We start from the raw sequence: 27,466 nt of genomic DNA, 5'->3' as shown, positions 1-27,466 counted from the left end.
CCACATTTAAATTGCAAACACTACTGTACTAGAAAAAAAAAAAATGCTTATTTCAAATTTTCAGAATAATATGTGAATAAAGCTTAAGGATGACCTATGTACAAGGAATCTTCAAGTAATAAGCTTTCAAACAAGTCAGTCAAACAAAAATATTTTTTAAAAGTTTCCCACTATTATTTCTGCATACCAGCAGCAAATGTAATGTAGAGAATTTGGTTAGAAAACAAAGTAATACATACAAGTTGTCCTTTATGCCAGATTTACTATCTGTGGCCTGTTAGTGGCATAGTGCAAGTCATCTAGCACAAATACTTAAAAGATTACAAAAATATCTGGCCTTGTAAGAGACTGTACAGCAAAATGACAGGATTATGTAAAACGGTAAAACTGGATTTTTGCGATTGCAATACATAAAGTAACCTTCATTTTCACTCTATACACCCAACCTGTACTACTACTATTAGCAGCATTGCTAGACACAGAAATGAAACATATCTACTATTTCAGTTTCCAAAATGAAGTGAAATTCAAGTAATGAAATTCAAGAAGAGTATTATATAAATCTGAAGTGTTTATATTTAAGAATCTAATCTATTAATACTACCAATAACAACATTAGAAATAACTACATCCTCTTCAGCTGACTGTTTCATCTGACAGTTACCTTGCTGGTCATGAAGGAGTTCAGGTCAGGCTGAGGAATCCTATTTACCAGCTCTGCACCTTCTAGCAGTGCTGAGTCAGACTTCATGCAACACTGTGACCTCACTAGTGACACATACCAGTCCTTTAATAATTTAAAAAAAGAAATTTATTACATATTAGTTTTCAGAAAATAATACCGTTCATGGGGGCAGGGGGAGAATTGTTCATTAGCATTGAATTGTGGTCCATTTAAGAGATCACTAGGCCACATTAATGTCAAAAAAGTCAAAGAAAAAAGTAAGGCAAAACAGACAACTGGTGAATGGACCATCTTAAACTAGACCAATGGATGTTCACTGGCAAGTTGTCTATTTCCATAGAGTCTGGACAGGAAACAAGGAAGAAAGAAGCTTAACATATAGCACAGATGCATGTATTAGGATCCTAAAGCTGAGGAAATCTAGGAAAAAAACATGGAATACTCAGTAGTCACACAAACATAACAGTAACAGCAAAAAACCCAATACTATAACAAAGGAGGAAAAAGTCTTTAGATTCAAATAAACAAGCAGATGAAGATAACATCTATCTTCTAACATTCACTGAAATAAACGAAGGCCACCACACATCACTGCAAACTTACTCCTTCAGTTATCAGCGATGAGCCTACAGGAATTAGTTAATATAACTAATTTAACTGAGGAATATAAAGAGTCTCTGTGTTTTCTCTCTCATAACTGGACATCCTGAGTATGCTGATATTAATTAGAATGCAGCTAAGCCTGTCAGAGTTCAAGGAGCATCTGGATAATGCTCTTAGTCATATGGTTTAGTTTTAGGTAGCCCTGTGAGGAGCAGGGAGTTGGATTGATCCTTACGGGTCCCTTCCAACTTGAGATATTCTAGGAACTATGCAGGGGTTGTGGAAGAAGCATACAAAACCTATTTCCTTTGTGCAAGACTTACAGTTACAGAGAATGTAGATTCGATTAATTTGGAGGCAGAAAGCTATGGGTAAATGGTTTCTGGATACAAATAGTGTTTCCTCCTGCTGTCTAAGCAGCTCTCAATCTCTCTCCTAAATCAATGGATTCCTTGAATACTTATCAGTCTCCTCCAAACTGTCAGCTAATCAAATAATTTTTGCCATCTCTGGTACAGAGGTTTCCTATTACTGTGTATCACTGTAGAACACGAAGGAATGAAAAGCAGAAATTATCTGTGCCACATGGGACAAACTAGAAAGGAAGACACATGCCCCCAAAGGCTTGCTCTTAGCCTCCCACTCCACTTTGAAATAAACACATCTAAGTACATGAAAGACAGAAAAAGTTAAATAGTCAGATTGCTCTCTGAAAGTAAAGCTGAGAAGTGAAAACCAAGAAGTAATGCTTAAATTTCCAAGAGACAACCAACAGATTTCCACAAACAAATAAAACTGATCACTGCAGTAAACACATCAAGAAAACAAGAGTATACATCTGTCTCTACTGAACTTTATATAAATCTTTCCACTAAAGTTATGCAAAGAAACAAAACCTGATAGTTTTTCATGGTGCTGTCAACATAACAAACATCTATGCATGTGCTAATTATTCATCCTAAGTTCAACTGTCAGCCAGCACATATGAAATCATTCATTGATCTATATTTGAGATTCATCGACAATTCTGAAAACATTAACTGCATAGTAAAAATAAGCCGTATCTAAATATTTTGTAATGAGCAAAAGCTTGTTTACAGTCAAGGCACTTTTAGTGACTCTTTCTAAACATAATCTTACTTTGTCTAGAATTACATTCTCTAAAGCTGGTTGGTCTTCTCCATCTAGTGGATGTGAGGTAACCAGAGGTGAAGGACTAGTTGTGTCTGGTGCTACCATAAGACGAAACCTATCCAAGAGTGAGTAAAGTCTTTGGTGTCTGAAAATAGAAGAACACATCAGCAGAGAGCTAACTTACTCAGTTTTGTAAATAATTTAAAAATAGAAAGACATCCAGTGAGCCAGTTCTAATCCTGTGAGAGAAAAGCAGTAGGGTCTTAAGTTCTTTATTGGATATATGCAGTCATATGCAAAACTACAAATTTCACCAGCTATCAGTAGCCAAAACAAATGAACTCAGCACCACCAACAATAAAGATTTAAAATTAATTTAGATTTAAAATTTGCATATGCTTAAGCACAAAATGCAAGCTGTTCAGTTTTCTTTATGCAGTAAATGGTTTTAATAAGAAGAAGTTAGTGTACAGGTTACTTGATTGCAGACAAATACATTCAACAGATACCAAACAATAATCCACTAAAACAGAACTTTTTTTTTTTTAAAAAACATATATTCCAGTCTGTTGATTTATGTCAGTGCCAGGGGTTTAGTTTTTTTTGTTTGTTTGGAGCAAGCTTTTTTTGTTTGGTTGAGCTTTTTTGATTCTATTACTGCTATCAAGAACTGTTTTTTAAAAAGAAAAATATCAAATGTAACATTACCTCTGAAGGCACATTACTATCAGTCTACTGCAGTCTTGGGATTTAGATTCATTCCCCCTACTTCTTTCTTATTTCAGTCAACAGATATTAACCTCAAATAGCAATGACATCAAGAGGAGTAAATTAGGTTCTTTTCAACATTAAATAAAGCTTTTTCTAAAACCGAGTAATTTGCTCCTTTTTATAACAGCAGTTTACTTTAAAACAGCTGGGAGACTAAACAGTTAAAACTTTGAACACAGTTGTCTGGAAAAAAACCACACCCCAAAAACCAAGCCCACCCAGCCTGGACTCAAAATTCTGCAGAAGTTTGAGTAAAATAAAGTTGTTTTCAGTAATGTAGTTTTTGTCAAGGAATTAATTTGCGGTTGCTGTCTTTCAGACGTTAAATACTGAGTGGGATGTGGGAGAGAGAATTTGATGCCTTCAAGCCTTTAGCTTGCTTTAATTCTTAAGTATACTGCAAATTCAACCTGGCCAACACGACTGCCCTTGTGCCAGAATATGCCTGCATCTCATAAGAGGTGTTACTCCTGTTTTACCTCCAAAAAGGACCTACTATCTTATCTTTAAGAAAAACCCCAAATGCAGGAAAAAAAGAAAAGAGTTAGCACAATTAGTACTAAAACATTATTTAGTCTGGCATTTTAACACATACTGGTATTATTTACCTTGTTGCTAATCCACTGTTTTGAAGGTATTCCTGAATTCTATCCAGTTCTTCAACTGGTAACTGAGTAATGCTGTTCTATAGGAAACAGTCACAAGAATTTGATAGGACAGAAATAAGTAAAATACCCATAGGTACTTTGAACAGATTAGGAAAATTATAGGCATGTAAAGTAAAATGCAAACATTCATGTTATCTATATATTAAAGTTCCCTTCCAATTAAGTCACTTAAACATCATCATATTTTAATGTATTTTAAATCATTACACTTGTTAATATTGCTAGCACTACCCAATCTTATTTACAAAGGAATATATTTATCTTTACCTGTAAAGTTGCAGCCAAAAGCATTTCTACCCGACGACAAGCCAGTGTGTCAACCATGCGAGCAAGCACACGGAATGGAGTACACAAAAGCTTATCAACATACAATGTTAAAACAGCCCCAGACTGGCTGAGATGTATTCCTTCTAAGCACTGTAAAGTCTTCTTCAGAGTTGTGGGCTAGATGTTAAAACAAAACAAAACAGCAAAATAGACACACACACACACAAAAAATCAATTGGAATACAAAGACCTTAAAGCTAAAGGGAAAGGCATTTACAAAAAACTGTAGCAGACAACTACCTGATCAGTATAATCACCTATATATGAATAGGTTTGAGTTACTAGGTTATTTAATTCATATGAACACTAAGTTGTTTGATGTTTAACTGGAAAAGCTTACTCTTAGAAAGAGTAAACAAAAAGTAGGGAATAAAACTTAGGGAAAAAAGCTAGAGGGACAAAAGTGGAATTGTAAAAAGCTGTGAAAACAGTGAGAAGCTTGAACCCTTGCTGGAAGAAGGTAGGAACATAAGCGTAGTCAAGACAAGAGACAGTATAGAAATCCAGATAAGCATTAGGGATTGTTTGAGCACATGTTTAATCATAGAAACAGTGATGGCTACTCAGGATTAAAGGGGGTGCAAAGAAGTTTTTATTTTTAGGTTTTTTTTAAAATATGAGCACCAATTCAGCACCAATAATCTAAAGGGAGAAACACACACTTGTGGAACCAATCTTGTGTTAGAGTAGACTGTAAATAACAGCTAATTTTACTGATGTTTCTGACAATCGGCAAACATTTCACAGAATGACTGCATCTTCCATTCAAGCATGTTTAGTTTAGTTCATTCTACCTATTCTCAGACACTAAAGCCCAGATTCATCTCACCTAAAAGTGTTTTACTCACATGCCTAATGCAGTTGCACTAGATTTGCACAGAGACAATGGGAAGAGGCAGGAAATGTTACCAGGCTACTCATGGTGTGGCAGCATCTCCCACCATTAGCTCTAGAGGAAACCCAGCAGATGATGTTTCCCATCTAGTGGGTTCCCAAGATTAAGAGGGATGCATACAACCTTACATCCCTATAAAACATCATTCACTCCTTTTAATTTGAAAACTAAAATAATCAACAGAAATCACACACTGAATTTCTGAAGTAGTGTTTCCCTCACCAAGAGGCTACAACTTGTGGGGCAGATCAATGGGGAAGGCATGAGCTTGCAAATCATTTTCATGTTGTTAGGGCCTATGAAGATGGACTGGTTCCTACTCCTGCCTCTGTAGTTAGTAGTTCTGATATTTATGCTACAAAGGCACTGAAATCAAAGATGAAAGTTACAGCTTTAATTTACCCTTCAGATATTTATTATGCTGGGGTAATACCCAGGAAGGAAGAAAAGCAGCTTAACCAACTCTACTTGAATTCATAGATTTGATGGATTGGAACACATCTGATACTGAAGTTGCTAATATATTATAAGGTTCGCTCTTTGCATTTTTAAAGAAGTGACTTTAAAAATAAAATTAGAAGTTGATAAATGACCCAGAAATGTCAGAATTTGCATATTTATCAGTTAAAGTTATGCTGAAATATAAGTGACTTTATTCTTTAAAAAAAGTGAGAAGTTAAACTTACAGCTGCAAGATTCTCACACCGTGATTGAATGGCCTGGATGAAGAGACCACTGGCTGCTGAATTCCTGTGAACAGCACTAATAAAGTCTTGTACTGGAGGCTCATGGGACAGATTAATCAAGTCTTGAACATGATTTACAATAAGCCAGGTCAAGTGTTCTGAATCATGTAGATTTTGACACTAAAGGGGGAAAAATTAAAATCTGGTTTCAGTAATACCCATGTTAAGTGTTTCATTACTAGAAACTTTATCTGACACAACATGAAGGTTTTCATAAATAATGGCGTGTCTATATTTTAGTATCACCAGCATTATTTTTACACAACAAATTTTCCAAATGCTTTTGATCTTGTTGCAAGTTAAGAGATTTATAACGAATTCATAATTTTTTTTTTAAAACACTAAAAATCCAGGTTAGAAACAAGTAAATTGAGATTCAAAAGTTGATTCAAAGATACCACTTCTAATGAAATGCTGTTTGAAATAAACATGCACACACACAGTCTTCCTGTCAAATGTGACTTTCATTTAGGTTTCTTTTTAAAGGTTTCTTATTATTACTGGCCTTAAACACAAAATGCGTAATTTCTGGAAAGCAAATCCAAAGAGATCTGTCAATAATTAATGTTAAACCTATGGAGGCTATGTGTATATCAACAAGCAGTACAATTCAACATGAAAAGATCTGTAGAGCTAACCAGGTGATGATGGGAAGCTGACACTCCCCAGTAAAGAGGTTTTGTAGGGTTTTACCTTGGACTATCTCTAAATCTGACTCTGGTGACTGAACGTCCATTAGTACTTGAAGTGCTTCTTAAACATAGCTTTTGGTTTAGTTCAATCTGAAAGGAATGCAGTTTGCCCCAAAACTGCTCTGCAATGCAAATCAAAGTGCAATACTAGATATTACGGGAAGATTAACTTCAAAAGTTCCCAATGAACTAAAATGTTAATATTGAGGCAGCAAGAGGCCAAAGCCACAGGAACTGCTCTCATTCAAGAACCAAAATGCAAGTTAAATGTTAGCGTAAAACCTCTCCTCTTAAGGTACAGAGACAGAAATTTGTTGTCTCCTAGACACGCTGCACTGCTACTGATGTTAGGAATTCTGACACTACTTATTGTGCTCCTAGCACCTCACAAGTAAGAGATATGATACCCAGCAGATAATTTATTACCCACCAGGTATCCTTTACAAGCCAAGAGAATTCTCAGAATAGAAAAAAATGCCAAATTAGGTCATACCTAAGCTTTACAGAAGCACTACTTGAAGATAAAATAACTAGTTCCACAAGTCTTCATTTTTCACTCGTGAACCAGAGAGATTCAGTTAATGCACATCAATAATAAGAGACTGTCAGCATAACTTAAAACTATAGTTACAAAATTCATAGTTCAAAACTTACAACATAGTCACAAAAAAGAATGAGTGCTCCTCTTCTCACTATCTCTCGATTGCACATGCCACGTTTAGATTCTGAATCCGATTCATCACTGTCTCCAGATATCTGAGGGCTAAGCAATTTAGTAGTAGAAAGACTGTGTCTCCTGCAAGAACCACATTATATTTTGTTACTATTTTATTACTATGGCTACTGAAACATTAACAATCAAATTGCTTGGAATATCCTATGAATGTCCTTACATAATATTTATTTTTCTAGAAGCTTCATTCAAACGTTACACTGCTTTGAGGAGACACTTTGCTTTCCATCAGCTCTTTACTTTCTAACAATTGTAATACCGCTTTTTTGTTCTGTGGAAGCCTTGGACAGTCTGAAGAACTTCTGAAGAACTAAACAGGTTATTTGAAAGAAAAACACGAGCTATTGTATCTCTGGTAGGATAACAGAACGTAATACTGTATCTTCTTCTCGAGGCAAACCAGTGTTCTTGAGCACTTAATCTAGCATCAGATTGAAAGTGATGCCCAATCCAGAAAAGAATAGAGGTGATACTGGTAAATCGAAATAATTGCAGCAAATAGCAGATGTCACCTTAGCTATTTTAGTTGCCCTACTTTGCTCATAAACCTGGTAATTTCATGTTTCCTTAAATTAGAATATTATTTTTTCACATCATGAGGTTGAACTGGGGTGAGAATCTCACATTTGAGCAAGTATTGATCCACTTGTGTTGTAGAGCAAGATTAGTTGTCCTTAACATTCACTGCAGAAGCACCAGAAATGTCTCTCCAATCAGTTGTTAATCTTCCTCTACAGTTAACACAGCAGGATACCCACACAGGGGGTATCTTCTTTAGACTACCCCCCACCCCCTACCCCCACCCCCAAAGCACAAATAATTCCAATGCCTGACAGGTGGGATGAACTAACTTCAGACAAAGAGAACACTTCTTTTAGACCAAATATCTGAGTTTCGGACAACTAATGTTAAGTGAGGTTACTATGGTGCTTTATGCTAATGAATCAGCATAGTGCTGATACTATGTTTTGATAGCATTTAGTAATAGACCCACTGAGAACAGATACAACTGCAGTTACAGCCATAGTTATACTGAGCAGATTGTATTTTCATAAACACAACAGTGTATATCATTTGCACTGGCTGGTTATTTGCTAGAAGGTGAAATACGAAGTCTCCACAGGAACATGAAATACCGAATATTTTGTTATCATTATTTCCATAATTTTAATTAAAAGTAGTACACAGATGAAGCTTTCTTGCCTTAAAAGTGGAGAGATTACCTGGCAGTTCTTTTGAGGAATAACTGAGTGCAGGACATATTTCCTCAGTTTGAAAGACATACCGATATCAGAAAGACAATATGCATACTCATAAAGTAAATGAAGAACTATCTATTTCAGAATCCAAATAGGTTCAACAGGCTGACAGGCTTAGCAGAAAAAAGCTAGATTCTTAAAATTTAATTTTAGCAAATAAAATTGAGACTTGCTACTATTACTAGGGATCAAAACCAAATCTTACTTCGGGGTTTGATGCACTTCTGACCACCAGTTGTAGTTGGTATAATTGACAAGAAGCAGGATTTGACACCAGAGGAGAACTAAAGAAGGATGTGTGGGAATCATGGACTGAACAAGGTCACTCAAACTTTCAAGAGTATAGAAACTACCATCAGATCCATCTCCTGTAAAAAGTCTGGTGGCTGCAGCTGTGATTCTTCTAAACATCCCTGAAAACAATAAAAGCATGTTAGAGTAACTATGCTCTAGTCTGAATTCTGAAGTTTTAAAATTATTCAGGTTACTTTGAGAATACAAATCCTGTTTCATAACCCACTACCATTCCTGAAAGATATATCCTAAGTAGTTTTACAAATGTAAGGCAAGTCATGGAGTTTGCCCAAGAGCAGTGTGTAAATCAGTAATGACCAGCTTGCAGACTCTAAATAACGCTTTAGATAGGTTTTGTTACAATTCTAGTCTATTGACTTTTTCTGTCATGCATCAAAAAGTATATATGATACATGAAAACCTTTACCAAACTTAAAATTGTTAATTATCAACCAGAATTTTGGTTGTTTTTTTGTTTGTTTGCTTGCTTTGTTTATAAAGTAAAACACTGACATTCTAATTAAGAATCATGCTGTAACTACTATTCTACATACTAAGGAAGATTGCTTACAAGTATCCTACTTCAGATGATGGTTTCCCAAATACATTTAGTTGAAACTAAACTGATACCCTTCCATCCAAATTCTGAAATGCAAAGGTAAACATTTTTACGTGAAGAAAAGTCATCACTCTTCATACTGAACACTCTGCACAAAAGGTGAATTTTGCTTTCTGACTTGCTGATTCTGTATTCATACACCAAAATGATGGGTGGGAAAACAAGGAAAATGGACAAACTTAAAGCTGTCTAAAGGTACAGGACTTTTTGAGTTTCTATACAAAGATAAGATCAGGGGAAAAAAGATTTCTTCAGAACCACTTAGAAACCAAAAGCTAACCAGAATAATACAGGAGATCTGCAGTGTTCCTTGCTTGCCTTGCCAGATATACAGAAAAATGAAGCTATAAATTCCACAGCCATATGGACCAGTTTAAGCTGCCCCCAGGACCGATAAATACACAATGTAAATAGCAAAGAATGGGAAAAATAACTGAAATCTCAGGTTCCACTTATTAGCAAACCAGTGCTATTACCATTCCAGCTTCCTGCATTTTGCAGTAATTGCACCATCTAGTGACTTTCAACTGTCATGAAAGCCACTGTATGCTAATCTTTTCACTTTGTCTATACCTTTTGTATCTACTAACTTCAAAATAGCTCACTGAAAATGTTCATTTCTAATCTGGTAGCTTCCTATAGTAGAATACATAGGAGTCAGCAATGCTCACATTTTGAAAAAACTGTAATGGGTGAGAAGACAAGACATCCAAGTAGAATAATGGTTAAAAATGACAGAACACCTTAGTCTATGTCACCAGAGACAAGTCACTATAAGCTGCACCTGTAGTTAGGAGAATATAACTTAAAAGAGAAAAAAATTATAGAAGTTTTAACTGAACAAAAGTATTACAAAACCAGGCACTTAAGCCTAAACCTGAAAGAAAACGCTACAACATGAAAATACAGCCCAGGTGTCTGAACAACTTTCCTTCTACTGTTATAAGGTAGCCACATTACTACTAGTTCTTAAGACCTGATTTGTAGTCTTAGATTAAATTCATTTCTAGACATCCTGCAATACACATATCCCAGTGTTCTGCATGAGTATTTTAATATTTCATTTTAATTTTACATGAAAATTTCTACATAGTTCACAGAATCACAGAATCTTCTAGGTTGGAAAAGACCTTGAAGACCATCTAGTCCAACCATTAACCTAACACTAACAGTTCCCAACTACACCATATCCCTCAGTGCTATGTCAACACAACTCTTAAACACCTCCAGGGATGGGGACTCCACCACCTCCCTGGGCAGCCCATTCCAATGTCCAACAACACATTCTGTAAAGAAATGCTTCCTAATATCCACCCTAAACCTTCCCTGGTGCAATTTGAGGCCATTACCTCTTGTCCTATCACTTATTACTTGGTTAAAGAAACTCATCCCCAGCTCTCTGCAACCTCCTTTCAGGTACTTGTAGAGGGCAATGAAGTCTCCCCTCAGCCTCCTCTTCTCCAGACTAAACACCCCCAGTTCCCTCAGCCGCTCCTCGTACGACATGTGCTCCAGACCCTTCACCAGCTTCGTTGTCCTTCTCTGGACACACTAGAGTAATTCAATGTCCTTTTTGTAGTGAGGGGCCCAAAACTGAACACAGTAATCAAGGTGCGGCCTCACCAGTGCCGAATACAGGGGTAAGATCACTTCCCTGTCCCTGCTGGCCACAATATTCGTGATACAAGCCAGGATGCCATTGGCCTTCTTGGCCACCTGGGCACACTGCTGGCTCATGTTCAGCCGGCTGTCAATCAACACCCCCAGGTCCTTCTCTGACTGGCAAAGACTCACAGTTCCTGGCAAGACTCACAGTGCAGCCTAGAAGCCACTTGCTTCAGAAGAACTAGCTGAGCCTTCCCTTCCCATTATCCCCAGCTTCCACTGTGGAAGAACCCACTTCCCAGATTTCAATCACCAGCTTGATTTTCTGATTTCACTGGTCCTGGCTTGACACCATTTAATCACTTACACCAGATCTCCCTGGATAAGTAACTTGTTACAATATTTGTTTCAAGTATTTCTCCGTAACAGAAATTAATAGTACACTTAGTTATTATTGTAACAGACAAATGGGAAAAATAGAACTATCACTCACTACATCCAGAGTCCTGTGCCCTAAAGCAGGCTTAAAACAAAGATCAAGAAAGGCTCTGATAACTATCATCATATTTTGTGCCTCTTTATGCACAGTCCTGGAGTCTTTGCAGCAACAACCTAGGTTTGGAGAACTTCATAGCTTAAACCAAAGCTCTCTTCTGACAAGTCAAAAGACAAAGCATCATCCAACCACAGCTGCTCAAACTCTCACAACATAATTCAAAATGGCTTCCCATTCACTTTTCTACCTGTTACTGTCACTGAAGACTAGGAGGAGTAAAGCCACTGCATGTTAAATCAAGGCAATGCAGAAGCTTTGAGCTTTGATAGAGAACCAGCTGAAGACCCACAACACTTCCATCAGCACTTTATTTATTTTAAATCTACAGTAGTTATGTTTGCAAGAAGCAGCTGGTAGCAATGACAGGAACAGAACTAAGATTTTTTTTCTCAAGAAAGGACTTTACATCTGAACTCTGGAGAAAGAGCTTAGAAAGAAAAAAGATTAGAGGTTGTTGGGATACAACAGAGCACAGAATCATGTTAAAGGTCTAACAACAGTATTCTCTGTGCACTTGTTTTGTTATTCACATCTGCTAAGTAGTGAAGTACTGTAACTCCCATTTTACAGAAGAGGCCATGGAATGCAGGGTTCCTTGTCCCATATCTGTAAGGAAGTCTATGAAGAACCAGGGACTTGTGACAAGAACTTTTAAATTGCAGCCAAATACTGTAATCCAAGGTTGGATTTCAGCTGCAGGCTGAAAATCAGAAGGCAAAAAGGACAGTCATAGTAAAGAAAGAATAAAAGAAAGGGAAGACAAAGCCACTATTAGGAAAATAAGACTACGGAATCAGGCTAAGAACTAAGGAATTAACAAAGGGCCTGAGACTGAGTGTCTAGCAGAAGATACCTAAGGCAGAATTCCCAAACCTGAAGAAAGGAGCTCAAGACCAGCTAGCTGGAACAGTACTACCCTTCCTACTTTTCTGGCTTTGGTTTTGTGATTTTTTTGGTTTTGTGGTTTTGGGGTTTTTTTAATATTTTTATTAATTATGACAAATAACAGGAACCTACCTTGTCATGAGTCTGAACCAGTGGTCTCTAACTCAGTATTTTAAGCCTGGCCATACCTACCAACCTCCAAATTGAGAAAAACCATGAGAAATACAGTCACGAATTTGGAAGGCTTTGCATTTTTGGACTAGAAAATTTTAGACAGTTAATAGTAGAGATGAAAAGTCGCTAGTTATATTTTGTTCCACACAGACAGAAGAAATGTGAAAAACATGCCCTGCATGCACGAGCACAAAGTCTGGGAGGTTCTTTATACCGAGTAGGATAGAATGTCTTCAGCACCTTCAGGTGCTAAAGGATCTCAGTAGTTCAATGCATTCAACAGTTGTCTCAGAACTGAAAAACCACCCTGGCACTGCATGCTACAGCACAAAGCAATGTTTAAAGTATTACCTGATTTGAAGATATGTATTAAGCACATAAGCAGTGTGCCCAGCTCCTGGCAGTAGAAAGTATGTTGCTGCTCATTCATGTCCACTTTCAACTGTTTTGTGACAATATCTTCCAATAGAATGCCAACCAGTTGTAATAAAAACCTTGAAAAAACATGTATACAATCAACAGAGAAACTATCAATGCAACATCTTTCAGAATACGATGAGGTTTACCCATGGAACTCAGTAAGTTTGAAAAATAACATATGAAGTCCTTGTCCATTCATCCTAAATAGGATGCTAAGTTAAATGCTACAGAACAGGTTGACTTAGAACAAATACGATGCTATAGGTATGAAGAGATTATCACAAGCACTTCAATAATTACATATTGGATCTGAGTTAGTTACTCATCAGCTGAAGTCGTGATAGCATGCATACACCAGCCCACCTCACTTACACAGCAAACATTCAAAATGCTATAGTGTCTTTATAGCAATTTGCAATGAGCTAAAAACACACCATGACAGTTATCACAACTCAGCTGAGGAGTAACTCAGCAAGTCACAGTAATCCAGCTGCTTACAGCCTTATCTATCCGTACTCTACCACGCAGGTTCCATATCAAACCTCTGGCCAGGGAAAAAAATAAAAAACCAAAAGAAACACCAAAAAGGGCATCCTTGCTCCTGGCCATAATGGTCCCTCAACTCACTCCTGTTGAACATAAGGTCACATAAAGGGAGCCCAGAAGCCCTTTTTCCCCCTCTACCCATCACCCTCACAGTGAGCTGATAGAAATAAAATGCTGTTTCTTATTAATATGTGAGTAAAAGGTTCATATTTTCTTAAACAAATTCCCACCACACTAAAACATAATGCCTTAATGACAAACATTACATCAACATAATACCATTGCCATCTCTCCATGCTTTTTTTGGCTGAAGTTTGTCACTCTCTGAGGACATCAGCATGGGAAGCTAACTAGACAAAACCAGCTCTTTAAAAACAGGAAATAAAGAGCAGGACTACCTTAATACATTTGAATCCATCTGCTATGAAGATTCTAGTACAGAACCTGGGCATCTACTAAGGGAATGGCTCATCCTCCAGTCCCCGCACAGGAAAGGGATAACCAGTTAAGTTTTTGAACCTGATTTTAGTAAGTCCAGGATTTACCCATTTTAACAAATCCATTAGGTCCTTCACTTGTCTAGACAAGACGTATCAGAACAGTCCAAAGTCCCTACTACAAACTGCCCATCTCCTCCGTTTTACTATCTCATTATTCCTTTCTCCACAAACATTCCTCCCATATCAAATTAAGAGACTTAATTCCTCAGATAAAAGTTTTATACATGTGTACATATTGTACAATATATTTGTGATTTCTCAGAAATCTTAATCTTTCCCCTAAGTTATTCAAAAGACAACATACCTAGAAAATGTCTCTTCAGGCAGATACTTAGCCTGTTTAAGCTCAGTATGATCCTCTGGTGTGGATATGTTATTTTCTCCATGTCTCAGTCTGTTAATTGATTGACATGAAATCAAATATGGTGAGAAGGAAAGCTCTTGTATACGGGATAGAACGATGTCTTCTGTTGACTGCGAGATCAGAACTCTAAGGATAGCTAAAATTCCAGAAATCCATAGCTGGACGGTGCTCACTGATGCCTAACACAAACACAAAAAAATGCAGAAGACTGAATACTTTTGAAGTTAAACAACACAACATAGGAATATAGTAAAAAAAATTAACGTTTTCATTAACTGTTGTACAAAATCAGACACTTTTGAGAATGGAGCAAGCAGGAAATAACTTCTATGTTCAGGTCTTTCCAAAATGCTATTCTTAGAGTAACTGTCAAGCTTAGATTTACTCTGTTAAACAATCTCTCAACTATAAAACCGGTACTAATACTTACCTAAGAAAAATGTCATTTACCTATTAAATTGCATTCTAATTTACTATAACAGTATGTTTCTTTACATTCCTGATCCTCAAAATACAAAATGAATGTAAGTAATCCATAAGCAGAATGTTCCTGTATAAAGTGCTCCCAGCTGGTAAATAGAATTAGTTCTAGCCAATTCTTTCCTAAAATCTGCTACAGGTACTTTAACACCACATTGCAAATTAAGAAGGAGAAACACATGCTCTTTTGTTTTGCATGAAAAACACCAGATTCTCTCTTCTCTGGAAACAATTGCTTACCATTGTTTTAGGAGTAACAAACATACTCCTTAAAAGCATGTCCACAGGGCGGAGGGATGAAGGAGCCAAAATTTCAAACAAAGTGTTCAATACTCCCAGAGCATCATGAGAGTCTATATGCATCTGTAAAAGAAACACACAAACCTAATTTGTAACTAAGCACTAAAGGTAACTGCAGCACAAAATGTTTTAAACATTTCTGTGACAACCTGCATGTAATAAAACTGTCCTTAACAGTACACAGTTTAAAGCAACCAAAAAGCTATGAAAGGTAAACTGATGTTTCATTGCAGGCCTTCCTACATAGGAGTTTTGAGACAAAAATCTACCACATGAAATCCAATATACATACCACATATTTTATTAGGAGAAATATGCCATATTCAGAATGAGACCAAAAGACTGACTTGTCATAAAATGCAAAAGCTTTTCTCCTCCCTGCACATCCTACCAGCTATATTTACAGAGTAATGCTGGTCGCGAATAAACTTAAGCAGATAACTAGGAGGAAAAAAACATCCTAAACATCAGAAAAGCGAACATCTACAATGGTATTACACTGCAGCAACAGAGGTAGGACACCTTCCTTGATCAGTTTTTTAGATAAATTATAAAACAATCAACTGCAAACAGCAAAGGACTGGACTTGAAATCTAGATGACCCTGTCTCGCCTAAATAATTTGATAGTTGAGCACGTGCACAGACTCATACAAAACAAAGGCAATTTCTATTTGCCAGCATTTTAGCTTTGCTCAAAAACTGTTGTCTGAACCACAGTAACCATCCCCCAAACCAGGAGATCTCCTCATGGGAGTGGGGATCTGCCATCATGGAGTAAAGAACATTAAGGACACAGTTTCACTAGTTTTACTTTTAATCCTTGAAGTAAGTGTTTCTAATTCCAGGAAAGCTATATCAAAGACAAGTCCTCTGTCGGTTAGGGAGCAGCACTGAGGGGGGGAAAAAAAAAAAAAAAAAAAAAAAAAAAAAATCTTTCTCCTAGTAGGAGTTTTCTTTTCTTCCCAGATACAAAGGGCCTGCTCTCCATCCCCAGTGTGCAGTCCAGTGAAAGAGACATGCACACACTGGAAGGAATCCAGCAGAAAGTCATACAGATGGTTACAGGGTTGGAGCATCTGTTGTGCAAGAGGCAGCTGAGATTGTTCAGCCTGGAGAAGGCTCAAGGGGGGACCTTTATCAGTGTGTACAAGTATCTGACCAGGAGAAGTGGGGGGAGGAGATGACACAAGCACAGAAAAAAGAGCCAGAATCTTTTCAGTGGTATCCAGTACCAGAATGAAAGGCAATAAGCACAAGCTGAAGTACAGGAAATTCCATTTAAATACAGTTTTTATTTATTTATTTTCCACCTGTGAGGATGCTCAGACACTGGAAGAGGTTGCCCAGAGAGGTTATGGAGGCTCCATCCTTGGAGACTGTTAAAACTTGACCGGACATGGTCCTAAGTAACCTGCTCCAGTAGACCCTGCTTTGAGGGGAAGACAGTATCTAGAGGTCCATTTCAGCCTCAATTATTCCATGATTCTGTGATTTATCACAGCAGTTTCAGACTATGTCTTTTCATCTTCCTCACTAAGAAAAAATGCAACTAGACACACTGCAGTTACGAAAAAATAATTCTGACATTCTACAAATGTGGGAGAATCGTCACACCATTTAATAAGTGCTCTGATATAATCATGTATGTAAGAGAAGTAGAACGAGCATCATCTGGAAACAGTCTCGAAGATATTGCACATACGTCATACATTTAAATGTGACTGTCATCACTTCAAAGACTTAGTTTACCCTACAGTAATTGTTTTTCCAGATGTGACAACCACACTTTTAAGAAAATCTGTCTTTACATAAAGAACCAAAACAACCCCACAACACCCAAAGCCATTTTGGTACATACATTATAACAATTATTTTAGATGGCTATAGATTAAGAAAAATTGTATAACAACCTGTTGTTTTGCAAGCATTGGGAGAATAATGTCAGCTATTTGCCGGGACAATCTTTTCCATTTGTCTTCATTTTCCTTATGACACTGTTGCAATACTAGGATGAACATTTCTAGCACCTGAAAAAAAAATCCAAAAAGAATGCAAGTAAACACCCACACTAACAGGAAACATTCAAGTAATACCATAGTCGGAAAAATATTTACTGTTTCATTCACCTGCCATAAAGCAAAAGGAAAAGAAAACCCACATGAGAAATCATACAATATTTTTAAAACTCCATTTTCAGGTTAAAAGCTTGTTCTTAATTATGACTTTTTTAAAAAAAAAAAGAATTTTCCAGTTACTTTTATAAAACAGGTGGAAAAAAGCTCTCTCAGTCCTTTTAAAATGGCATTTGTCAAAAGACTACTCAAACAACTGGAAAGGGGATAATAAATCTAAAAGCTGCATCACATACTCAACATAAAGGAGAAGAAGGAAAAGAGCAATTTCCCACATGTATACTCTTTCTTTACTCTAACTCAAATAAAGTTTAAATTTGGTCAAGGAAACAGAATAGACATTTTTATGGAGCTCATTCACCTGAAATATGTCACTTCCATATAAAAGTGTATAGGTGAGCATATAATGGAGCACACCAACAGGAAGGATCACTCTAGTAGCTGAATGCGTTATTGGTTTGAGGGTTATAGAGACCATACTTTCAAGGATAGACAGGCCAAAGACACAGGAAGCAGGAATGTTAATATATGGACTGTGAAGCAGAACAGAAGAATCTGGTTCACAAAACTGGTTAGACAGACAACTTGTAAAAGAAATTCAAGTAGTTCAAATTCAGAAACGCAGACAATTAAAGAGAAGAGATCACCAGATGACTTTCTTCCTAAAAAGTTTTCTCATGAGACAGACAGGAGCCATGGGCTGAATTATATGAGTTCTGAGGCTCCATGGATGGTGGCTACAGTTGTCACAGAAAAAAGTTAGAAGTTGAAGCTCCTGGAGCCTCTCAGATTACAGGAACACCACTGCAGATCATCCATCCCAGCCACAGCCAGGGATCAACAGAACTGCCCAGGGGTTGGTTTATACATACTGCACCAGCAGAACAGGACATAATAAGAACTACAAATGGGATGGCGTGGGAAGAGCAGTGCATGGGTGGTCTTTAATAGGTTAAGTGTGTCAGAAGGGGATCTGCTAGCAATTGCAGTACCTTATGTAACACAAAGTTATTCACTATTTCACATCATGTGTCTACAGAGTGTCATTTCATATAGTTATATTAGTCATTTTATGATTATAAAACTACAAATTCAAAAGAAAATGTGGATACACAAAATTACCCTAATCTGAACATGCAGTTCTAGCAAATTATTTTGACAAGATGTACTGCCTTTTCTTCCAACTATTCTCAGAAAATACATTGCTTACATTAGCATACACTAGAATTGCATTTTCACATGATGAAAGGAAAAGCACATTAAGTTTGTTAAGCACCCGAATAAGCAATAAGATCTCATGTTAATTATGTCACTTCTCTGAAAATTACTTTTATGTTTTTCTTTTAAACAAAGTATATTGAAGAAAGTCATTCTTATACTCCTACAAGGCAGAAACATGTTTTCCAAATCCATGAGGTCTGGGACAAAGTAGTAAGTGCTAACAACCATCTAACTACTAGTTTCATTACCTTATTCAAATAATTTGTATTTCAAAATGTTATTGAAGGTATTGCGATTGTAGAGCAACACCTAAATCATCTCTATGCAGCATGTTTCCTACTTATAATCCTGTCCTCTCTTCCACTTTTACCCCTGTTCTTTTAAATTTCTTGAATCCTAATTTATTACAACTCTTATACTAACCTTCTGTTTATTCAATCTGCAACACAACCAAGATCGTGATCCTAATTGGAGCTTTTCAGTGCTTTGTTACCTAGGCTTGACAATAAAATCCCAGAGATATGTTACTTGACCTGAAATACCGATTTGTAGTGCAGACCCTTTCCCCTACCCCCAAAAATCTTTGCATACTCTCTCTGTAAGGAAAAATCACAGAGTCCAGCTATTCAAGTTTTGTACAGAAAATCATTAATACTGCCTGAAGCATTTTTAGGAGCCAAAGCAGTGCTACCCTTTTATAGACCGTAAACAGGGACACTTTGTCCTCCTCTCTTACCTGATGGTACTGAATAAGTCTCAGTAGCATTGACACTACCACCTCCTTTTGTGTCTCCAACTCTTTTCCAGCATCAGCTTTATTTGTTCCTCTTAACACAAAGAGATCATGAACAATGGGTTGCAGAGCTGGTATTGCTGAAATGAGATTTATTTGTTTGTTTTAACATGAGACAAGCCACTCTTGAACAGTGTTTTCTTGTTCCAACAGTTCAGCTACTAAAAATAAACTGTGCTTTAGTTTATTAAAGGTTTTACCCATCCCTAAAAAAACCACCAAAACAGACCCCAAACTTATCACACATAATGATGTCTATCTTTTTACTTCTAGTAGAAAATTTATATTATGGACACATTTGCCCATTCTCATAGAGCTAAACCAGATATTTTTTATGAAGTATTTCACAGCAGAATCACTGGCAAGTATGACAGAGATGCTTCTACTTAAAGGCTTAAAGGGAAAGGAAAGGGGACTAAAAATCAAAATCAAGCCTTTAAAGTACTGCTATGTTGTGAACTTATTACCTAATAAAGTTTCAAATAAAAGCTTTGTTGCTATTATGTGCGACGCAAAATATGGGGTAGCAGTGTTAGTAGGGTACAATAAACTTCCTGAAAGAATTAAATGAGACTTATTTGATGTATTAAAAATTTCCAAGCTAGTGACTTCTGGAGCATTCAGTATGATTACAGTTTTCTATAGCTTAGTATTCAATACTGTTTTTATTGCTGAACTACTACTATTAGTTCTGGTGCTTTTTTTTTTTTCCCCTCTTTTTTTTTTTAATTACCATGTGTAACAGCTTTCCTTCCACTGGCCATGATACCATCACACAGCTGAATGATCTTAGGAATTCCAATTATCTGTTTGGAATGATACCTCTCATAAGACAGCAACACCAGGAAAAAAAATATATTAGGAATAATTGCTTCAGACTCCCTGAAAACAAAAAATTAAAAATGTCAAGTTTGAATTGCACAACTCTGTTCAGTAAAGTGAATCTTTTTACAGTAAGATTATTTTTCTAGCAATGTGTTGTTCTGCTTTCATAGAGTATTACTACAATTTTTGTGCCCTGCTCTTTACTCTGTTTTTTTTTTCCCCCAAAGGAAGCTTTGACCATTATACAGTTGCTAATATTATAACATACTACCTAATGCACATGACACACATTGGAGTATTTCTGTAGGAGATCCAACCACTTATCTCCTCACACAAACTCAAGAGCGAGAAAAACCAGAAATAGCTGACAATAAAAATTAAACTGCATTGCTTATGATCTATAAGGTATTATACAAAATGTACCAGGTGATCACAATACATACTGATTCACACTGAATCCACAACAGGAAGAAGTAGCTCTCCCTTCAGCAGCTGAATGCTAGCAATGAAGGGCCGATTCCTGAAAGCACAGCTTTTGGGGTGGGTGGGCAGGGAATGGGAGAGGGGTGACCCAAAGGAATGGTTTTACAACACCAAATGGAGAAACTGAACAATATAGTTTAAGATTATTTTTTTGCATGCTACTTCCTGACTTCTTCAGACACATGGAACCTAAACCATCTGGAAGGTCTACCACTGGAGCCAGAGAATAAAAAAGCACATTGCCCAAAAGGTAACTCTTCCTTTTTCCATAAGGCAGAAATAACCAGCAAAACTACTCACTACATGCTTCGGTATAAGACACTGTTCAAAGGATCTTTGCTAATTTCGTACCTGAACTGTCCTACTTCAATGTATTCAAACTGCTTTAGCACAAATCCAATAAACACCTAAAGAGAGAACAAAGTGTACAACAGATACAGAGACATTAATTCCCATTTGAAATCATTTTCACAGAGTTATAGAAGTGCATGTTTTGGAAAAATAGAAATGAAAGACAGGCACTGAAAATCAGTTATAGTTCATTCTAATACATTATGAAGTGTTCTACAGTTCTAACTCTGCAGTTACAGAAGATCTTGAGAATCTTACTGGTATTAGGGCTTATTACAGTTTGCATGAACTTATGCCACATTTATCTATAGTTTATATATTTTAAAGTATAGCTTTCACTCTCACTCATGTATCACACACTATCTGAGGCATTACAGTCGAGAAGTTAGGAAAGTACCAAAACTCTCGCTCTAAACCAAGATAAAATCCAAGGTATTCATGCACTGAAAAGATTTATCTATGAACTTACAGGAAAGTTATGTAATGCAACTCATACTAGTTTATAAACCCAAAAATACTTTAATAAATAAGACACTTGTAAACAAAACACTTAAATTTTATTTTATGTTACAAATTTACTGCTTATATGGACAACCACACAGGCTACTATATTTGCCACTAGCTTCCCCTCACCATTAAAATCAAGTAACAGTTGTCAACCATGATGCTCACTATCAGTTGTATAGAAGTCCATACTCTCAATACAGAAAGAAGATATTTCCATCTGTAAGTGAAACTTTATTTAACAACACTGATTGTACTGTCCACATCCTCTTATACCTAAAGTCAATCTGATGAACTGTTCTTAAGCAGTTGTTGCAGAGCTTAGAAAGTATTTCATATGCAATAGAAAGCCAGAAATCTGAAGCTCTTTGAGGGTGTGGAACTGAGTCTCACACCCTCCTTTAAATCTTGTTTTCACCTATAGTACAAGAATGGATTGTCGCAAGTATTTTCGCTACAAATATTACGCCTGCTGGTGAGATCCCTGTATTACAGATTTGCAATAATGGTAAGGTACCAACCTGATCTGAATCCAGAAGACAGTAGTTAACTCGTAGCTGAACCAGTTGAGCAAGCAAGTCTAGAACTTGTCTCTGCAGCTGTACTGATGTTGTTGTAGTATATTGTTTCAATGCTTTTATGACAAGGGGTTCAAATAAACGAATGTGATTGTGAATAGCATTCTGTAATAGAGAGATTTTAAAGTAATCTAACATCTGAACAGGTCTCCGATTATAAAGCTTAATTTGGTTTTGAAAGGAGGAAAAACGTTTTAAATCTAAGGTACAGCTCTTTCAGGAGTACACAGATACAAGTACCTTATCAGCACGGTGTTTTGCTGCACTGGTAATGCTAGTTTTCAGCTGTGTAGAAACTTTTTGCAACACATCAAACCATCTGTCATGAAAAAACCAAAAAAACCCCATACACATTAAAAAATGGAGGGACAAACACACTCTCTTTAGATGCACACTGTTCTACCAATGCCAACTTTTCTTTATCTACTTGACTGTTTAAAGAATCTTAGTAAAACAAAAGAGTAACAGAGAGAACCTACAGTACACTTTGATCAGATCGCATCAATTTGTGGACAAAATAATCTAGTAGAAAAAGAATTTCTGGTCTTTGCTTAGTCATCCTTCTGCCTTTTCTTTAAGACTACTGACTATTTGCTATAATTAGCAAATTAATGAAACAGTTTTGAATACAAGCATTTACAACTATTATACTTTTAAAGAAATTTAAGTGATATCCATTTTAATGATTTAGTTTTGATTGGGAAAACACATCAGTGATAATCAACACAGTGTTGCATACAGGATATCACTACCAAAACTTAAGTCTACAAGAAATAAATAATACATAATACTGTAATTTCAAGTTACTTAGCTCCCCTGAGATACTTGCATTTATGAAAAACAATAAAAAGAGATTCTATTTCAAGTTAACGTTATACCATAAGGGAAGAAATTTACCCCGAAGCATCGTGTTCCTGCTCAGCCTGAACCATGTTCCTTAGACTGGCATCAGCAAGGGCCTGTGTAAAATGTGTGTATGGTGCCATGAAGCAATAATGATAGAGACCAGGTCTCAAATTGGAAGAACCTAGGCGTTGAGCTTTGCCTTGAGCTTTGTTCGGGTTTGAAGACAAACCATCATACTGAGAAGCCAGATTTGTCCCAAACAATGTTTTCAGTAACTAGAGAAGAAAATTGGAAGGAAAAAAAAAAAGTTAACATTTCAGGAAGAAAACCACACTTGACTACTCATCCTCCCAAAGGACTTAAGAGGAAAGGTCAAAGTGCAAACTGTGGATCATGTAGTCAAATACAAGATGACAGAAAAAAGCTGCAAAAAAACCCAAACCCAAGCCACACCTCACCCAAAAATATATGATTGGTTTTGCAACTGAAGCTATTTCTATAGGACAACTCAAAATAGTCAACTAAAGCTTGCCTCCCACCAAAATTAAGCTTTGATGACTTGAACCCAAATGTTTAACTGGAAGCCTGCAAGAAGTTCATCAGTAAGGCAGTTCTTCGCTTTCCAGGTTTTTGATGTAGTTAACTAGCTGCAGAACACATTAGGGAGGGTAGGAAACAAACTTGTTTTCTGAGCATTAGCTAAAATAGTTCTTTGCATTGGAAGCAGTTCAAGAAGAAACTGTATTATTCAGATGGTAGCAAGTTTCAGAACAAGACATGAAAATTAAAGAAAACATACTCTGTTTGCTCCAACTGGGCTACAGTTTCCTCACACTGCTTCCCTTAAAATGGCCAGTCTCAGTATCCAACTGATAACCACAGGACATGAGGATTAACCTTCCAGTAACACACAAAAAATTACCTCCTTACCTGCTGTACACAAACTGTTGCCATTGTTGGTTCTCTGTTGAAACATGATTTTAGGTATCCCAAAATTTCTTCTACGCACTAGAAAACGAGAAAAACAAGTGCACCTAATTGCATTTTTCTTCATTATATAAAGCATTACCATGAAAACTGGACGGTTGGTTTTTTTTACTAAGTAAAACTATACTAATTTAAGGGAAGTCCTGGAAGTATGTAAAGACATAAAAAAGCAAGATCTGCCTTCTAGTCTTAAAATATCACAATGCCTAACACCACAGTTAAGGAAGGAGAGGAGTGTGCCTTCTGACATTTTGTATATTTAACATGAGCATATTTAAACATACTAGTATAGTAAGAAAGACTGAAGGAAAACCATTTTGCTGGAAAGAAAAACCTCCACATGAAATTTTAACAGTAAAAAAATTACTCCAGTTTTCAACAGCAGCAGTTTAACCCAGAACTTTAGCACTTTACTCAACATTGTGGCAGGACAACGCTTCTAGGACTACTGTCTTTCTCAACAGTGCCGATTTTAAAATCAGTGATATGTGCTTTTCCCCAGTAAGGACCAGATATTGGACAATTTAACTACAAAAGAAAAAATACAAAAATATTATACCTTTCCAATGTCTTGAAGAGTAGCAAGTTCCAAGATTTGAGACAGAACATCTAAGGCAGACCGTAAGAAACATCCAAACTTTTCATTACTGTTCTGGAGATCCAAAGTAACCTGGTCCCAGAAAATAAAAACATATTTTCTTAACAGTTACTTGACATGGAGATAAAATTACAGAACAAAGTGGGTATTGAGACAAAATAATTTTTTTACCTAAAATTTCAGCACAGTTCAATCAACACCACTGACAGCTTAGACTCCCTTATGAATTACTGGAAAGGCAGGACTTCATTTTGACTAAGAAAATGAAAGGGATCTTCTAGCTTGAGGAAGTTACAGTATCCTGTAGGCCCTGGGAAGGGCCTAGGATGTGGACAAGTAATGCAGAAGGGATAATGTATTCCTCAGAATCACAGTAGGTGTAACAAGAATACGCCCCGTAAGTGTACAAATCAGATCACCAAGCCTCTAGGGAATGCATCTTCTACTACCTGAACTAATAAGAAAAAAGCTTACTCATCCTGGAATAAACTGCTGAAAGAACAGACATTGGGATCCATTCAGCACTACCAAGCCAGCAAAGGGTCATTTGGTGCCAGCTTTAGTGATAGCAGAGAAACAAGCAATAGGGTGACAATGCCTAACAGGGGGTTTTGTTTTGTTGTTTTTATTGGCGGTGGCTGTGATTTTTAAGTGGGGTTTTTTTGTGTGGATAAACTGTTACACAGGCAAACAAGTGAGTCTCGATACAAGCAGAGCCATGCTTAAAAGAAAGACAAAGTGATTGCACAACCACATTCTAATTCAATCCAACGATATCGTGTAGTACCTTATAATTAGCATGGGTTGCCTTCAAGACATCGTATAACTTCAGATATGATGGAAGATGATAAAAGCTTCCTACTGAAGAAGATTTACTTGTTGGAACAGGCCCAGGAGCATCAGTTTGCCTAGTAGCTTAAAAGTATATCACAGATTAGCACAACATACTTTTTCTAGGGTGCTCATGACGTACATACTCAATATACCATACTTGAATTAGACAGCATGAATTTTTTCTATCCGCATTCATATTTTAAACTGCAAAAACACATGCAGTACAACTAGAAAATGAACTAGCATTCCAGGAAACTAGCCCTCTGAGGTAAGAGAAATTAACCCAGAGGGCTTATTATTGAAGTGCAAGTACAATTTACTAAACAGAATTAACACCCATTTCCTTCATTCATTACTAAGAAGAAAAGTCTTCAAGATTCAGAATCTTGTTTCCAAGAGCAAGGTAAGTTACTCCTGCCAAAAGTTGCAAAGCAAATTTCAAACTTCTTTTAAGCAAAAAACACACAAAAACTACTTCTTAATTTTAGTCAATAGCTGAGTAGATTCAGAAAAACAGTGAGGTAAAGGAAGTACCTTGCTTCTGAAAAGTACAGTCAATTTTCATAAAAACCAAAACAGCAAAGCCGCCCCCACCCACAGCTGCCTTTCCTGCAATGCAGTACTGAAAAGAACTTCTGACAGTAGGTCTGCCAGCCTTTTGAACTAAAAATTCAGAAAACAAGTTACTCAGTTTTATTTCTTCTCTCTATGCCATAACCATACTTAGGTGGGAATGGTAGGTGGGAGGGTTAATAGGAGTAAGTGTGCCTACCTGGACTCGTTTCACCACCCTTTTTAGGGCTCATTGGCACAGATGACTGTTCAACAGACTCCCTCTCTTTCCCCTTCCTTCGAATTGGACTAAGAGAAGGTGGGTTTGTGAGAGAAGGTAATGCTGCCTAGAATTAAAAGAAGCGTTATTAATTTTGTATGCACAAGTAGCTTTTTGTCTTCTACACAAATACAAGCATATTCACCTCTTGTTTAAACTCCCCTTTATTTGACTGTCAGTTAAATAAAAATGACTCAACTCTCAGGTTCAAGACATAAGTTTCCTGGGTGAAAAGGAAGAAGTTTAATACATTCCCTAATTTCCTTCTCAACTTCAGCATAAGCCAGTGAGATGGAATTAGAGCTCAATAACTAAGGTTTCTTTTGATTCCAGACAAAGGAGTGTCAAAAAGATATTCTCACATTTTTAAAATATGAAGAAATTACTAATCCTAATAACATTGCCTTACAGTCACTAATCAGTCTCAAAATGTAGATGCCTCAAAAAAACAAAAGACAAACACCCAAACCCAGAAGTAACTCATATGGGCCGTTTCAGAAGTCAAAATATTTTGCAGGATATTCAAAAGATAGAAGAGCTATTTTTAGCCCCAAAAGGAGCTGAGTGCATTACAGCCAGCCAACCAACCCCAAATTCAACAGATGTTTGGCAGAGTATGCAATCCAATACTCCATTTACTATATACACTCCTCACTGAATTAATATTTCAAGTGAAGTCACCAGGAATAAAAGGTTCAATATTTACGGTAATATTACAAGCACTGCAGAACTAAAGAGAAACCTGTTATGTAGAAGAATGATATGCATGTTCTTTTCATGTAACTTGCTTTCCTACCCATAGTGGAGTCATATTATGAAGGTATTAGTTACCTGTATCAACTCTAAAATGTGGAGCCTTGAAGACGTCTGTATCACAGCAGTATTTAATTCACACAATTTTATTTATTTATTTTTAATACATACCTTTACTGCTGGGCCAGGAGCAACATCGTCCATTACATGTGCACAAATATTAATGACCTTCAGCAGATGAGAAAAGAGCTGTTCTACTAAAGTAACAAGAGTTCGATCTGCCAGAGCCGGCCAGGGTTCCTCCTGCTTTGCAGCACCTTGATTTGAATCTTCTTCAGCACTCCAGGGATTCTTTAAGCACTTGGGAGCACTTGCTGCAATAGGAATCACATTATGTAAAGAAAAAAGAAGATATAAACTTGGAATTAAGTATCAGAAAATTGTAGAGACATATATGGTGATCATCTCTATA

At 36.7% G+C, this 27,466-nt stretch overlaps 1 protein-coding gene across 2 annotated transcripts in view; it reads right to left on the bottom strand.

Annotated features, from left to right (window-relative positions):
- Positions 1-27,466, bottom strand: part of HTT (huntingtin) — an 88,313-nt gene that overhangs the window by 24,708 nt on the left and 36,139 nt on the right. For both annotated transcript variants that reach the window (XM_074865653.1, XM_074865654.1), the window contains 22 exons: positions 27,166-27,368; positions 26,182-26,308; positions 25,363-25,490; positions 24,537-24,647; positions 23,921-23,998; positions 23,042-23,265; positions 22,385-22,463; positions 22,088-22,249; positions 21,063-21,118; positions 20,137-20,285; positions 19,347-19,483; positions 17,168-17,284; positions 15,197-15,319; positions 14,417-14,655; positions 12,998-13,140; positions 8,719-8,926; positions 7,176-7,317; positions 5,770-5,949; positions 4,129-4,305; positions 3,802-3,878; positions 2,429-2,567; positions 665-787 (listed from right to left, as the gene is read on the bottom strand). In XM_074865653.1, the coding sequence (XP_074721754.1) occupies positions 665-787; positions 2,429-2,567; positions 3,802-3,878; positions 4,129-4,305; positions 5,770-5,949; positions 7,176-7,317; positions 8,719-8,926; positions 12,998-13,140; positions 14,417-14,655; positions 15,197-15,319; positions 17,168-17,284; positions 19,347-19,483; positions 20,137-20,285; positions 21,063-21,118; positions 22,088-22,249; positions 22,385-22,463; positions 23,042-23,265; positions 23,921-23,998; positions 24,537-24,647; positions 25,363-25,490; positions 26,182-26,308; positions 27,166-27,368 (3,122 nt within the window). The remainder of the gene's footprint in view (positions 1-664; positions 788-2,428; positions 2,568-3,801; positions 3,879-4,128; positions 4,306-5,769; positions 5,950-7,175; positions 7,318-8,718; positions 8,927-12,997; positions 13,141-14,416; positions 14,656-15,196; positions 15,320-17,167; positions 17,285-19,346; positions 19,484-20,136; positions 20,286-21,062; positions 21,119-22,087; positions 22,250-22,384; positions 22,464-23,041; positions 23,266-23,920; positions 23,999-24,536; positions 24,648-25,362; positions 25,491-26,181; positions 26,309-27,165; positions 27,369-27,466) is intronic.

Source organism: Strix uralensis, chromosome 4 (assembly GCF_047716275.1).
Source record: "Strix uralensis isolate ZFMK-TIS-50842 chromosome 4, bStrUra1, whole genome shotgun sequence".
In the NCBI taxonomy this organism is placed as follows: domain Eukaryota; kingdom Metazoa; phylum Chordata; class Aves; order Strigiformes; family Strigidae; genus Strix; species Strix uralensis.
Note: the sequence above shows the minus strand (reverse complement) of the source record. Positions and strands in the feature narration are given on the sequence as shown.